The 13,297-nt window shown below is 41.4% G+C and overlaps 1 protein-coding gene across 2 annotated transcripts in view; it reads right to left on the bottom strand.

Annotated features, from left to right (window-relative positions):
- Positions 1-13,297, bottom strand: part of LOC124151805 — a 94,019-nt gene that overhangs the window by 55,027 nt on the left and 25,695 nt on the right. For both annotated transcript variants that reach the window (XM_046524446.2, XM_046524453.2), the window contains exons 12-22: positions 13,151-13,222; positions 12,772-12,843; positions 11,517-11,669; positions 9,863-9,940; positions 8,229-8,363; positions 6,569-6,718; positions 5,029-5,175; positions 4,228-4,293; positions 3,138-3,281; positions 1,986-2,129; positions 825-968 (exon numbers count right to left, since the gene is read on the bottom strand). In XM_046524446.2, coding sequence (XP_046380402.2) covers positions 825-968; positions 1,986-2,129; positions 3,138-3,281; positions 4,228-4,293; positions 5,029-5,175; positions 6,569-6,718; positions 8,229-8,363; positions 9,863-9,940; positions 11,517-11,669; positions 12,772-12,843; positions 13,151-13,222 — 1,305 coding nt within the window. The remainder of the gene's footprint in view (positions 1-824; positions 969-1,985; positions 2,130-3,137; positions 3,282-4,227; positions 4,294-5,028; positions 5,176-6,568; positions 6,719-8,228; positions 8,364-9,862; positions 9,941-11,516; positions 11,670-12,771; positions 12,844-13,150; positions 13,223-13,297) is intronic.

The raw sequence follows: 13,297 nt of genomic DNA, 5'->3' as shown, positions 1-13,297 counted from the left end.
CCGAGTCTCTAACATACACGTGTTATATATGTGTTCCCAAGTCACTGAAATACACGTGTTATTTAAGTGTTCCCGAGTCTCTAACATACACGTGTTATATATGTGTTCCCAAGACACTGAAATACACGTGTAATCTAAGTGTTCCCAAGTCTCTGAAATACACATGTTATATATATGTTCCCAAGTCACTGAAATACACGTGTTATTTAAGTGTTCCCAAGTCTCTGAAATACACGTGTTATATTTGTGTTCACAAGACACTGAAATACACGTGTTATTTAAGTGTTCCCAAGTCTCTGAAATACACGTGTTATATATGTGTTCCCAAGACACTGAAATACACGTGTTATTTAAGTGTTCCCAAGTCTCTGAAATACACGTGTTATATATGTGTTCCCAAGTCACTGAAATACACGTGTTATTTAAGTGTTCCCAAGTCTCTGAAATACACGTGTTGTATATGTGTTCCCAAGACACTGAAATACACGTGTTATTTAAGTGTTCCCGAGTCTCTAACATACACGTGTTATATATGTGTTCCCAAGTCACTGAAATACACGTGTTATTTAAGTGTTACCGAGTCTCTAACATACACGTGTTATATTTGTGTTCACAAGTCACTGAAATACACGTGTTATCTAAGTGTTCCCAAGTTTCTGAAATACACATGTTATATATGCGTTCCCAAGACTCTGACATACACGTGTTATATATGTGTTCCCAAGTCGCCGAAATACACGTGTTATCCTTGTGTTCTAAGACTGATGAGACGTAGAGGAAGAGGAGGAGGAGAAAAATGGCTATAGATATAAGGACCAACTCACAGTTTAACATTGCACGTCAAATTTGTAAAGGTCCCAGGGCGGACCTCAGTGATGCGATTGTGATGAAGTGAGAGCTCGTTCACTACCAGGTTATTGAAGTCTCCGCCGTTAGGAAGATCAGTCAACCGATTATTATGAAGATGTCTGGAACCAAACAAATACATACAGAAGGCTGAAAAATAATAACTAATACTCCCATTCCTGTCATACAGGGTGGTGGGGTAGCCAAGTGGATAAAACGTTCGCTCCTCACGCCGAAGGCCCGTGTTCGATTCTCCACATGGGTACAATGTGTGAACCCAATTTTTGGTCCCCGCTGTGATATTCTTGGATTATTGCAAAGAGCTGTGAAACATCCACCTCACTCACTCATTCATGATATAGAGCTGTAATCGTTGAAGACAACCTAGACCAACTTCAAACGTGTGTCCAGACACTTTCAAACTGGTCAACCTACTGGTTCGACTCCCATAGAATTACAATGTGTCACGTGTCCGACTTCCCGTTCTCCGGGGACGAAGACCCTGGTTCGATTCCTCTCATGGGTTCAATATGTGAAACCCATTTCCGCCGTGATATTGCTTGACTGCTAAAGCGGCGTAAAACCATTCTCATTCACTCTCGTGCTCGACGTTGTGTTGTTACTAGAATATTGAGAAAGGAGCTTAAAACAATTTGAGACTAAAACAAATATTCATCTGCAGTAAATTGGACTCTTCTATTGTATATCGATCTGTGCATGTGTATTAAAAAATGCAATCTAAGTCTCTTGATGGATTTTAATATAATGTGTCTAAAAGATTTAATATGAAGCCATGTTTTGTATTGTAATATTGATCCAGCACTCGGATCTACTCGGCTCATGCCGACACCCACTTAAAATCGGGCAACAGTGGCGTAGTGATATTGCCTGAATTCACTGTGAACCGTGTAACGCCACATCCCTCCGTATGTGACAGACGTTATTCTCAGCTTAAAATATATTAGCGTACATTTGGATTTGAAGACAAAAGAAAACGGAAATCAATTTGAACAGTAACATAAGGTTCGCGACTACCGCCATGTTGTGTTGGTTAATGTGATAGTCACGTGAACGAAACTGTTCCAATATGGATTCCTGCCAGCGGTGGCGGAGTGGTTGATCTAGGCGCACGTACGTACATGAGTACACTGTCGGTGATGTGGCTGAGGGCGCCGTCCTCTACGTATCTGATGTTGTTGTGATTGAGCAAGAGTCGAACGGTCAGTGGGCAGTCGGTCAGAAGTCCTTTCTGAATCCTCTCCAGCCGATTGTAATGAAGGTCCCTGAAGTGTAAAAGCAACCAGTCAGCTGTTTTCAGCTCATAAAATAAAGCTGCACTGAAAATAGAATCTACTGAAGAAATACAAATGTATAAACTAAATTATCTTATCTGTGTTGATATTATTAAGATCGAAATAAATCCATCGCCTTGAAACCCAAAAGAACCGCCTCAATGACAATACTACGACTCCTCAATATATTAATTTGGAGCAAATCTGACAGGTCCTATCATGACGAGGCTGATTCAACGACGGCTACTAAAAGCGGCTATACAGACGGATATACAGTTTGTCCAAGAGCGTACCGCGTCTCAAGTATAGTACCAAATGTAGTGAAATTTTATTCAAGATTTATTTTAACTTTCAGTATGTGTTTCGAAACATGTGTTTTATTAATATGACAGATTCATAGGAATGGTTTATAATTCAATGATTTCAACCAACATTTGACGATTCAGTATTGCCTCTTGGAAACAGTCTATCCAGTGTAGAAAGTTTTTCAGATCATTGCCTCAGTTTCTTTTCTTGCTGATTCCCGACATGGGTACAATGTGTGAAGCCCATTTGTGGTGTCCCCCGCCGTGATATTGCTGGAATATTGCTAAAAGCGGCGTAAAACCTCATTCACGCACTTTTCTTGCTGGGAGCTATACATCTGGCTTCAAAGATACAACTTTATTATCACGTAAATAATTGGCAAGATTTCGGGGGTTTTTTTGTGGGTACGAATAAGTACATACACCCGAAACACAAGGGTCAAAACGTGTGGTGTCACCCAGGTGACTAAGTGCAGATGTGCCTCTGTTTCACCCAGCAAGGAATGGGTACCCGATATGTGAGGTGAATGTAGAAACCCCCCAGCGCCCGTAGGCAGTTTGGGTTATATACTCCCCAGGGAGTTGAGAATGATAACTGGATTACTGGAATGCAAACGGATCCACTGGTCGCGGAACAAATAAAACCGCATTAGATCAGATACCAGCATATTAATAATATGCCCGGAGCACCTACAGCGTAGTGAGGGCGGTGCAGCCCCTGAAGGCGGTGTCGGGGATGTCCACGATGCTGTTGTAGCCCAGGAGTAACTGCGCCATGTTGGTCAGATAGGCGAACGGGTTCTCGTTGGTAAACCGGAAGTTGTTAGACTGTAGGACGCTGAAAGGAAGATTGTCTCTGCGTTACTCAATCACCCGATAACATCATACTCCCAGGGAGCTGAGAATGAAACTCGAGTGCACACTGATCTATTGACAAGGGTAACAATGTAACACTTTGAACATGCTTATGAGTGTAGTTGGCGCTCCACATTATAATTAAGCAGTCCCTGTTTCCGATATGAATTTAAAAAATAATATGAAAATTTCTTGGTGTGTACTGAATGCATGAAAACCGCGAAAAAAACACACTTTTTAATGATTTTTTTTTTGTCTGCTTGTTTTAGGATACGTGATACATTATATATCATTTTCGCGAACACCTGGTGTTATCATTGATTTTCTGTGGTCCCTTCATATAATTTGCATCGCTATTTTTCCTTTTATTCCCAAGGTTGGTCATTCTCTGGCGTTATGGGGAGGTCGGGGAGCCTAGTGGTTAAAGCGTTGACTTCCCTCCTCACGCCGAAGACCCGGGTTCGATGCCAGACATGGGTATAATGTGTGAAGCCCATTTCTGCTGTCCTCCGCCGTGATATTGCTGGAATATTGCTAAAAGCGGCGTAAAACCATACTCACTCACTCACTCACTCTGGCGTTGACGCTTTATATTTACATGACATAATATAATGGGGAGGGCGCCAGTGTATTTACTATAAATTTATTGTTTTTAGAAAGGATGGGGAGTGTTTTGACTTGTACCATATGTTCCCCTTGGTTTTTTCCAGGGGAACAATTGATCTGCCTTTGCATGTGTTGGTGACAGTGACACCGGTTGGGCAGGATACGTTCACCTTTTCGCGAACACCTGGTATCATAACTATTTGATAGTGATTCATAAACACCTGCTCATGATAAATTTGGAATAGCACAATCAACTATCTTTGAGGAGAGACTTCTTATGAATATGGAAGAAGTATTCCAAATAATTCTCAACAAATACTCACAGTGTCTGTATGCTGTTTGAAAAGGAGTCGTTTTCTATAACAACTATGTTGTTATTTTCAAGATATCTGTAAAAATAACACGTAAATATAAAGTCAGCAGCATTTGAATTACAGTCGTCTCGAATGTACCTTCCCGTGGTTCATCCGGGTTACAACAGCAACTGATGCTGGTCAGAAGGGCGACTTAGTGAAGGACGATCTGGTGCCAGATTTCGGTCTATGTTCCGATGCATATTTACCGACTTATGTCGAACTGAAACATGTGTTTGATCGATTAGGATAATTATCAACTGCCAGATTAATATATATCATAAATATTTAGTTTCCAGCCAAAAAAAGTGGTCTAGGGATGATTTTAGTAAAATTTTTGCTATGAGTACCAAATGACCCCAGACCAGTCTTCCTTTAAATTTAATAGATCAGGGCCCACTTGCCCAAAACCATCTTACCGTTAAGATTATCTTAAACTTATGTTAAAGTATGGGTGTTACGATCATCTTAGCGCTAAGTTCGCTTTGTGCAAGTTGGCCCAGGAGGTTAAGATCAATGATTTGGTTGATAGCGTGTCATCGTACCCCGACGGCGTGGATTGTTTGTCATAATATCAATCACTAGTTTGTCTGGTCTAGACTTGATTATTTACAAGCCGTCGTCCTATAGCTGGCTTTTTCTGAATATGGCGTTAAACAACAAACAAACACATCCTTCTGATGAATAAAAGGATGCAAGGAACGACCTTGGATCCAGTGCACTGTAATACAGATCTTCAGACGTCACCAGTAGAGACAAGCCCCAACTTACAGCAACCGCAACGCCGTCAGCTTGGTGAAGGTTCCAGCTTGCACGTGAGTGATGTTATTGTTCGATAGCTTCAGAATGGTGAGACTGGTCATTATGTCACTGGTCACGGCTTTGGGGACGTAGGTCAACCAGTTGTGATGAAGATATCTGGACAGAAAGATGGCATGACACAACGACAAAACACAAACCGCCAGTCGGCTTTATTCTACTAATAGCGCAATTCGATGCATAAAGTTGCGTCCCTTTGTCGTGCCAGAATGTGCATGTATTTGTTCCGACCCGATTGTGACCCTTAATAGGTCAGCATTTTACCAAGTTGTTATGTAACTAAATGGCAAACATCACTGACCGCCATTCCTGGCTTCCATTAATTATGTGACATTATGCTCTGTAAGTACTATAGGGTCAGTCGGAGACCGTTGTGGTCAAAGCGCTCGCTCGTCACGCCGAAGACCTGGGTTCGATTCCCGACATGGGTACAATGTGTGAAACCCATAAATATATTGGAATATTGCTAAAAGCGGGGTAAAACCATACTCACTCACGGGGTAAAAGCATACTTACTCACTCACTGTAAGTACTGTATTGTTAGCGGAAGCTAACTTAAGCGCTCGTAAAATGTCAAGTGCCATTGATTCTAGATTATTTTATTTGACGGTCTGCGACAACCGGAGTACCTGAATTATCCACATTAATAAAAATAGAATTACCCCCTAGAACTGTTGTTGTACCAATCCAATTCAAGTGTAGAATACTTTAGCAAGTCTAGATTGCCTGAGTAATCCTGAAATTAAGTATTGTTCTAGGCTCCATTTGGATTTGATTTCTGTATGTATATATATATATTATATAACAAGATGATATATTTCTGAGACTCTAGAGTGACGGGTGCTGAACATACTTGACATTTCTGCAAATATCTGGTGTCATCGCTGATTTTCAGTGATTCATCTACGTAATTATCATAAATATTTTACCTTTTACGCCCAATATAACCTGTTTTGGCACATAATTGAGACTGGTTATTCTGGTGTTGATGTTTTAGATTCATCTCCCGTGAAGACCCGGGTTAGAATAGGTGTTCAGCAACCAATGATTGCCATAAAAGGCGACTATGCCTTACGAAAAAGGCGATTAACGGGATTAAGTGGTCAGGCTCGCTGACTTAGTTCATGCATGTCATCAAATCGCAATTGCGTCGGTCGGTGCTCATGATGTCAATCACTGGATTGTCTGGTCCAGACACGACCGCCGTCATATAGCTGGAATATTGCTGAGTGCGGCGTTAATCAACAAACAGACAAAGAAACAAAACTCGATTATTTACAGACCGCCGTCATACAGCTGGAATATTGCTGAGTGCGGCGTTAATCAACAAACAGACAAAGAAACAAAACTCGGTTATTTACAGACCGCCGTCATACAGCTGGAATATCGCTGAGTGCGGCGTTAAACAACAAACCAACAACAAACAGACCATTGTTTACGAGTGGTATGACTGTGTTAAACACATGCGCTGTACATTCAACATCTTACTCACAGCTCCACAAGCTGACCCATGCAGGAGAAGGCATCTTCGGGGATGCTGCTGTCTTTCAGGCCGTTGTTGTTCACGTAAAGGTACACAAGGTTTTTAGCGTTACAGAAGTAGCTAGCTTGGATGAAGTCGACTGCGTTAGTTCCCAGGTGCCTGTAATTACAACAGTGTTAAATACAGATCGCATCTTTCTACTCTTCTACTTTCTACTGATAACAAAGAGACTGTCGTATGGAATCGTCTTAGAAATGGTGATCTTTGGAATTATTGGAGGCGACTAACGGGATCGGGTGGTCAGGCTCGCTGACTTGGTTGATGCATGTCATCAAATCCCTGTGGCTTAGGCTGTCGCATGGCATCGTCTTAGAAATGGTGATCGTTGGAGTTATTTAAATTGCGTGTGTGACCTATGGATATTCTTGAGTGCACTTACACTGACACCTTTCAAATTTAAACACAATCTTTCTGTTACGTACTGCGTTACAGCCCTCATCACATAGCCTGGTTAACTGATCTCTTTGCGCTGCCACACATTGTCACTGTTCAGAATATGTACACATGTGAACAGGAGAATAACGTCCATCTCATGATCAAATGTTGACTTTTATCTTGCACCTTTAGTGGAACGCAATGTATATCTTATGACCAATGTGAGGTAATCCATAAAGATGTTGAGAACAAAAACCAAATGTACATAATCTCAAGATAATATTTTTTTGTATTCTAATATTATATTCTAAAAACTATAGATGATTATTTGTTTTAGCTGTCCATGTTTGTCAAAACACATCTTTTAACATCACAAGTGGTTGATAGTGTGACCATATATCTTCGTTATTTTGGGAGAACATACAAGTGGCCAATACTTCAGGTGTTGTATAATATCTGTAACGATTTGTGCAGCATATACCACGTACGCAAGATTTAACGCTAAAGTGTTTGTCGTAAAGGGTGCAAGTGTTAATTACACGGATACTTTAAAGTGTATCTTTTAGAACTTGTCCAAAAGAATACACAATGCAATGTTTTGTTGGTTTGTTGTTTGTTGGTTTGTTTTTTAACGCCGCACTCAGCAATATTCAAGCTATATGACGGCGGTCTGTACATAATCGAGTCTGGACCAGACAATCCAATGATTGACATCATGAGCATCGATCCACACAATTGGAAACGATGACATGCATCAACCAAGTCAGCGAGTCTGACCACCCGATCCGTTAGTCGCCTTTTACGACAAGCATAGTCGCCTGTTACGGCAAGCTTGGGTTGCTGAAGGCCTATTCTACCCTGGATCTTTACGGGTGCAATGCAATGTACATGCATCTACGACGTCTGCTACTGTGTACCCGTGTTTAATGGTTCTTTTAACAAACGTAATTGTCATTCATCGTTGAAAATGTTTTTTCAGCATGTACTCTTTACCACTCCCATCTTTCCGTAACCTTTGTGCAGATAATACGACAATCGTCACTACTCGCCCCCTTCCGTAACCTGCTATTCGGCTTGTCTCGGAATAACACGAGTTGGTCACGAATGGATAATACGAGTTGCCATTCGGCATGTCCTGGAATGTCGAGTGGTCACGAATGGATAATACGAGTTGCCATTCGGCATGTTCCGGAATGTCGAGTGGTCATGAATGCCTGACTCGGGGTAAACTTACAGCAACTGCAGGTTTGAAAGAGTTTGGAAGGGGATGAATGAAGCCGCCCGTAGCAGAGCTGTATTGCGCATACTCTTGGGGAAGTCATCAGGGCTGTACTCTGTGGGAGTTTTTATCAAGTTGTGGTCAGCATAACTGGCAAAGAACAAAACAAAATCAATAATTATCCATTTTAAATAAAACAGAAAAATATTGAAATAATAAGAAATTATAAGAAATGTTATATTAGGGACAACACATTCTTTGTAAAGTACAGATTCTCGTACTTGTTTCGGTTGAGTCCCGTCCGGGATTCGAAACCACACTGCCAGAGTAAGGCACCTAATCGCCAGCACATAGAGTTGGCGATCTAACCCACTCAGCAACCGAGACTAAAATGAAAGTCCGACAACTGGTAGTCTAGATCACATACTTTGTGTACCCCTCTGACAAGTGTAAATTGGCCGAGAGGTTATTAGAATTAGAAAAGGGGCGGTCGGGTAGCCTAGTGGCTAAAGCGTTCGCTCGTCACGCCGAAGACCCGGGTTCGATTCCCGACATGGGCACAATGTGTGAAGCCCATTTCTGGTGTCCCCCGCCTTGATATATCCGGGATATTGCTAAAAGCGGCGTAAAATCAAACTCGCTCACTCACTAGAATTAGAAAATAATTTAACATAAATATAGGTCCGTTATGTCTCTAGTTATATCTTAAATTTAATAGCACGTTATAATTATTGAAAGTATTAGGATCTTAGGAAAAACGTATTTGTCCCCAACCCTTTTCACAGAAAAAGAATGCATTAAATATTGATGTCCACTTTTAAGATCATTCCCGGTTCCTTTATGACTCTGGGATAAGCCGGATAAGTATTGTATTAATCTCACAAATACTCATGTATTGCCGTTCCTGGCGTTTTCAATGCTCGGAGGTACGGTGAATGTACGGCCTACGTTTTGTTGGAGTATATACTGGGCCATCGAGTTCATGTAAAGGTTCGAATACAGACCATAAAACGACATCAATGTGTCCAGCGTAAATGCTTCAAGGGTTTGTATACGCTACGTTATACACGGGCTAATTCCAACGTGAGGGTCATCTACTCTCTACAGAGTGCTTCTCTGTAGGGTGAACAATTGACTTGCCTTTGCATGTGTTTGTGACGGGTGTCACCGGTGAGGCAGGATACGCTCACCTTTTCGCGAACACCCGGTATCATTATTATTTGATAGTGATTCATATACGCATGCTCATGATAAGTCGGAATTGTACAATCGGCTCTGCTTTATGCAGAGATTTCTATTGGATATGGAAAGGGTTTTGTCCCTTAATTCAATATAAGGCAAAGATAGGGTTGTACAAAGTAGGCTCGTGTGACTTCCACGGTTATTGAGTTAAACACTACTTAATATTTGCGAGAAGGCTATCTATCCACACATTGCTTCAATATAAGGCAACGGTAGGGGTGTACAAAATAGGTTCGTGTGACTTCCGTGAGTTAAACACGGCCTCATTTCATTCCCTGACTAAAAAGACATATTACACCGCATAACGGCCGTATGTATTGTATTAACGGCGGTCAAGGAAGGTATTATATAAAACCCCGTGAAATATTGACCATACCATGTGTCAAGAAAAGAAAAGATATACTCACATTTGTTCAATCGATTTATAGGTATCTGCCGATAACGCCGGGTGAGGAAACGTTGTCAACGCGTTATCACTAATCCAACTGAAAACAAATTCAAAGATTAACACAATGCTACATATTCCCAGAGTCCCGTAAAGATCCGGGGTACAATAGGTCTTCAGCAACCCATGCGTGCCGTAACAGGCGACTATGCTTGTCGTAAGAGGCGACTAACGGGATCGGGTGGTCAGGCTCGCTGACTCGGTTGATGCATGTCATCGTATCCCGATTGCGTGGATCGATGCTCATGATGTCAGTCACTGGATTGTCTGGTCCAGATTCGATTATTTACAGACCGTCGTCATATAGCTGGAATACTGCTGGGTGCGACGTTAAACAAGAAACAAACAGAAACATAGGCCCAGAGGCACAAGCCAGGCATGAATGGGTTAAAAACGTAAGAGGCAAACTTACACTGCAGTAAGATTCGTACATTTTCAGATTTCCTTAATCCAACAGAAGTATTCACCTCTGACCTGTCCGTCTCGGAATGTCATAGACAGCGAGTGCGTACCGACGGCAAATTAGGCTTCACTAGAAGCGTTCTTAAATCTCCAGCATCGTTATCAAGGCCATACAACTCTGATCGTATCAATATTTTCGTGGACAACCAGTTCCACCATTGGTTCACGCAGCAAGCTTATCACTTTTAGCCAACAGGCGACAGCCACGTAATCTGGTATAAGTATGTGCTCTGCGAAAGCCTAATGGTGAAACTTTGGTAGCATTATTATTTTCGTTAATCGAAATTTCTCGTTATTTCAATTATTTTCTCGAAATTTTGGGTTCGTAAAATAAACTTGAAATAACGAGAAAACAATCGAAGTAACAAAAAAGAAACTCGTAATTTCGAGAAAATAATTGATATAACGAGTAATAATTCGAAATTTCGAGTTTTTTAAATAAACTTGAAATAACGAGACGAGTGACGAGAGAAAAGCTCGCAGCAACGAGAAAATAATTGAAATAACGAGTAAATAATTTAAGTAATGAGAGCATAATTGAAGAAAAAAAATCGAAATTTCGAAATTACGAAAACAAGCCTCGAAGTAACGAGAAAATAATTGATTTACTAAAATATAATCGAAGTAACGAGAAAAAAACTCGAAATTTAGAGAAAAACAACAACACATACTTAAAATAACGAGAAATTTCGATTTAAAAACATATATATGCAACCACAGTGGCACCATTATGTTTTCGTGGTACCGTACCCAGTTATACGCCTCGAAAGTTTGTTTGAGCGATACACATTTTTACAAACAGATTTGCTGATGATAATTATGAAGAAAGCAAATTTACTTCACCTTTCAATTCATTTCACTTCATTGTTTTAATTCGGTAATTAATGCTGTGGCTAGTGTTGTCCAATCGCAGCCTACGGGAAATTGACCACAGCCTGTCTACCCCAGAAGGAGGGGCACTCAGTCGATGTAGAGAGTTGCGTCCCTTAGCCACTAGGATTCGCTAATCTTGCGTTCGAACCCCAGTTTGACGCTTATTATGACCCTTGGTAATTAAACTCCATGCAGCTCGTGGGTTTCACAAGGAGGACGATTTATACAACGTGGCGCAATTCGAGTTTTCGTTCTGGTGTTATAACGAAGCTTGTACTCACAGGTTTTCTAGAGTGCCGTGGATGTTGCTAAAGGCGTTGTACTGTATGTTGTTCAAGGACGGGTCCTGACTGTGGAGACGTATAGTGACAATCTTTGGAAGATTTGTGATGCTCCGTGCTGTCAACACCTCGATCTTGTTCTTCACTAAGTCACTGGATAAATCAATATTAGTATTATTATCATCATTATCATTATTATTAATTTTGCAAAATATAATGTAGCAGGTGAAGGTCGAGCGGTCCAGGTAGGCCCTCTCTACACGCAGCCCAGACTTCTCCTTGGAAGCGCTGCCCCGTCAAACCCACCGAGAACTTTCCTATGAATATGAACACTCCCCAACACAGCAGCCTGCGCAATTACCCACATTGTCAGAAGAGCACTACTACTACTAGTAGTAGTAGTAGTAGTAGTAGTAGCAGTAGTAGAAATAGTAGTACTAGTTGCAGTGGTAGCAGTAGCAGCAGCAACAACAGCAGCAGCAGCAGCAGCAGCAGCAGTAGTAGTAGTAGTAGTAGTAGTAGCTGCAGTAGTAGTAGTACATTATCAATCTGTCTGTCTATTCCATACTGAACGGGTCGGTGGGGTAGCCTCGTTGTTAAAGCGTTCGCTTGTCACGCCGAAGGCCCGGGTTCGATTTCCGAAATGGGTACAATGTATGAAGCCCATTTCTTGTATTCCCCGCCGTGATATTGCTGGAATATTACTAAAAGCGGCATAAAACCATACTCGCCGATGCTGAACAAATGTATTTAACCTTCAGAACATTCGAACATAAGTCTACCAACACTGGTCAGAAACACGCGGAGAAACAATACCAATATAAATTGAGACTCACATTATCAATTATTGTGTGAAAAACATCAACGCACCATAGTATAGACAGGTGTGAATAGGACATGAAGAGTATCAATTGACCGCCGAAAATATTACTAGCCATTGGACAGCGGGCAATGATTGGTTGGTTTGGTTGGTTGGTTGTTTGTTTAACGCCGCACTCAGCAATATTCCAGCTATATGACGGCGGTCTGTAAATAATCGAGTCTGGACCAGACAATCCAGTGATTGATATCATGAGCATCGATCCACGCAATTGGGATCGATGACATGTATCAACCAAGTCAGGGAGCCTGACCACCCGATCCCGTTAGTCGCCTTTTACGGCAAGCATGGGTTGCTGAAGACCTATTCTACCCCGGAATCTTCACGGCTCTAGCGGTCAATGACACATACGAAGCCCTGTGACTTGATACCTACAGATGCACTAATTCCGGCACATTGTTGAAGGTTCCCTCGGGAATCTCAGAAAAGGAATTAGCATGCAGTTCTCTGAAACAGAACGAAATCATTAGGCACGCCCCTCATGACAAAGAAAAATGTTCAAAGTGTTCAAAATACACGATACTTCAAATCAGTTGAGAAGATCGTTGTCTTCCTCAATGGTCGCAAGAGGGTTCGAATCCGTCATCTAGATACCCCAATCAACCAAACCTGGTAGAAAGTTTTAAAAGGTTTCGGATATAATTATGTAATCAATTCCTCTGTCACTGTCAATGACATTACGATAAGTCAGGCTGGTTGTTGCTTTACTTCCCAAGTTGTTTGTGTGACAGTGTGCGGAGACTAGAATACTCACAGAATCTGGAGGCTAGTAAGGATTGACAGGGCTCCGGGTTCTATATACCATATAGCGTTGTTGCTCAGGTTCCTGGAAATACCATGTTTTGGAATCTTCACTATTTGATAGTGAGTCATCAATCCATGCTTATGATAAACCATAGAC

Source organism: Haliotis rufescens, unplaced genomic scaffold, assembly GCF_023055435.1.
Source record: "Haliotis rufescens isolate VD_foot unplaced genomic scaffold, xgHalRufe1.0.p SCAF_4, whole genome shotgun sequence".
Classification (NCBI taxonomy): Eukaryota; Metazoa; Mollusca; class Gastropoda; order Lepetellida; family Haliotidae; genus Haliotis; species Haliotis rufescens.
This window is presented reverse-complemented; position numbering and strand designations above follow the sequence as displayed.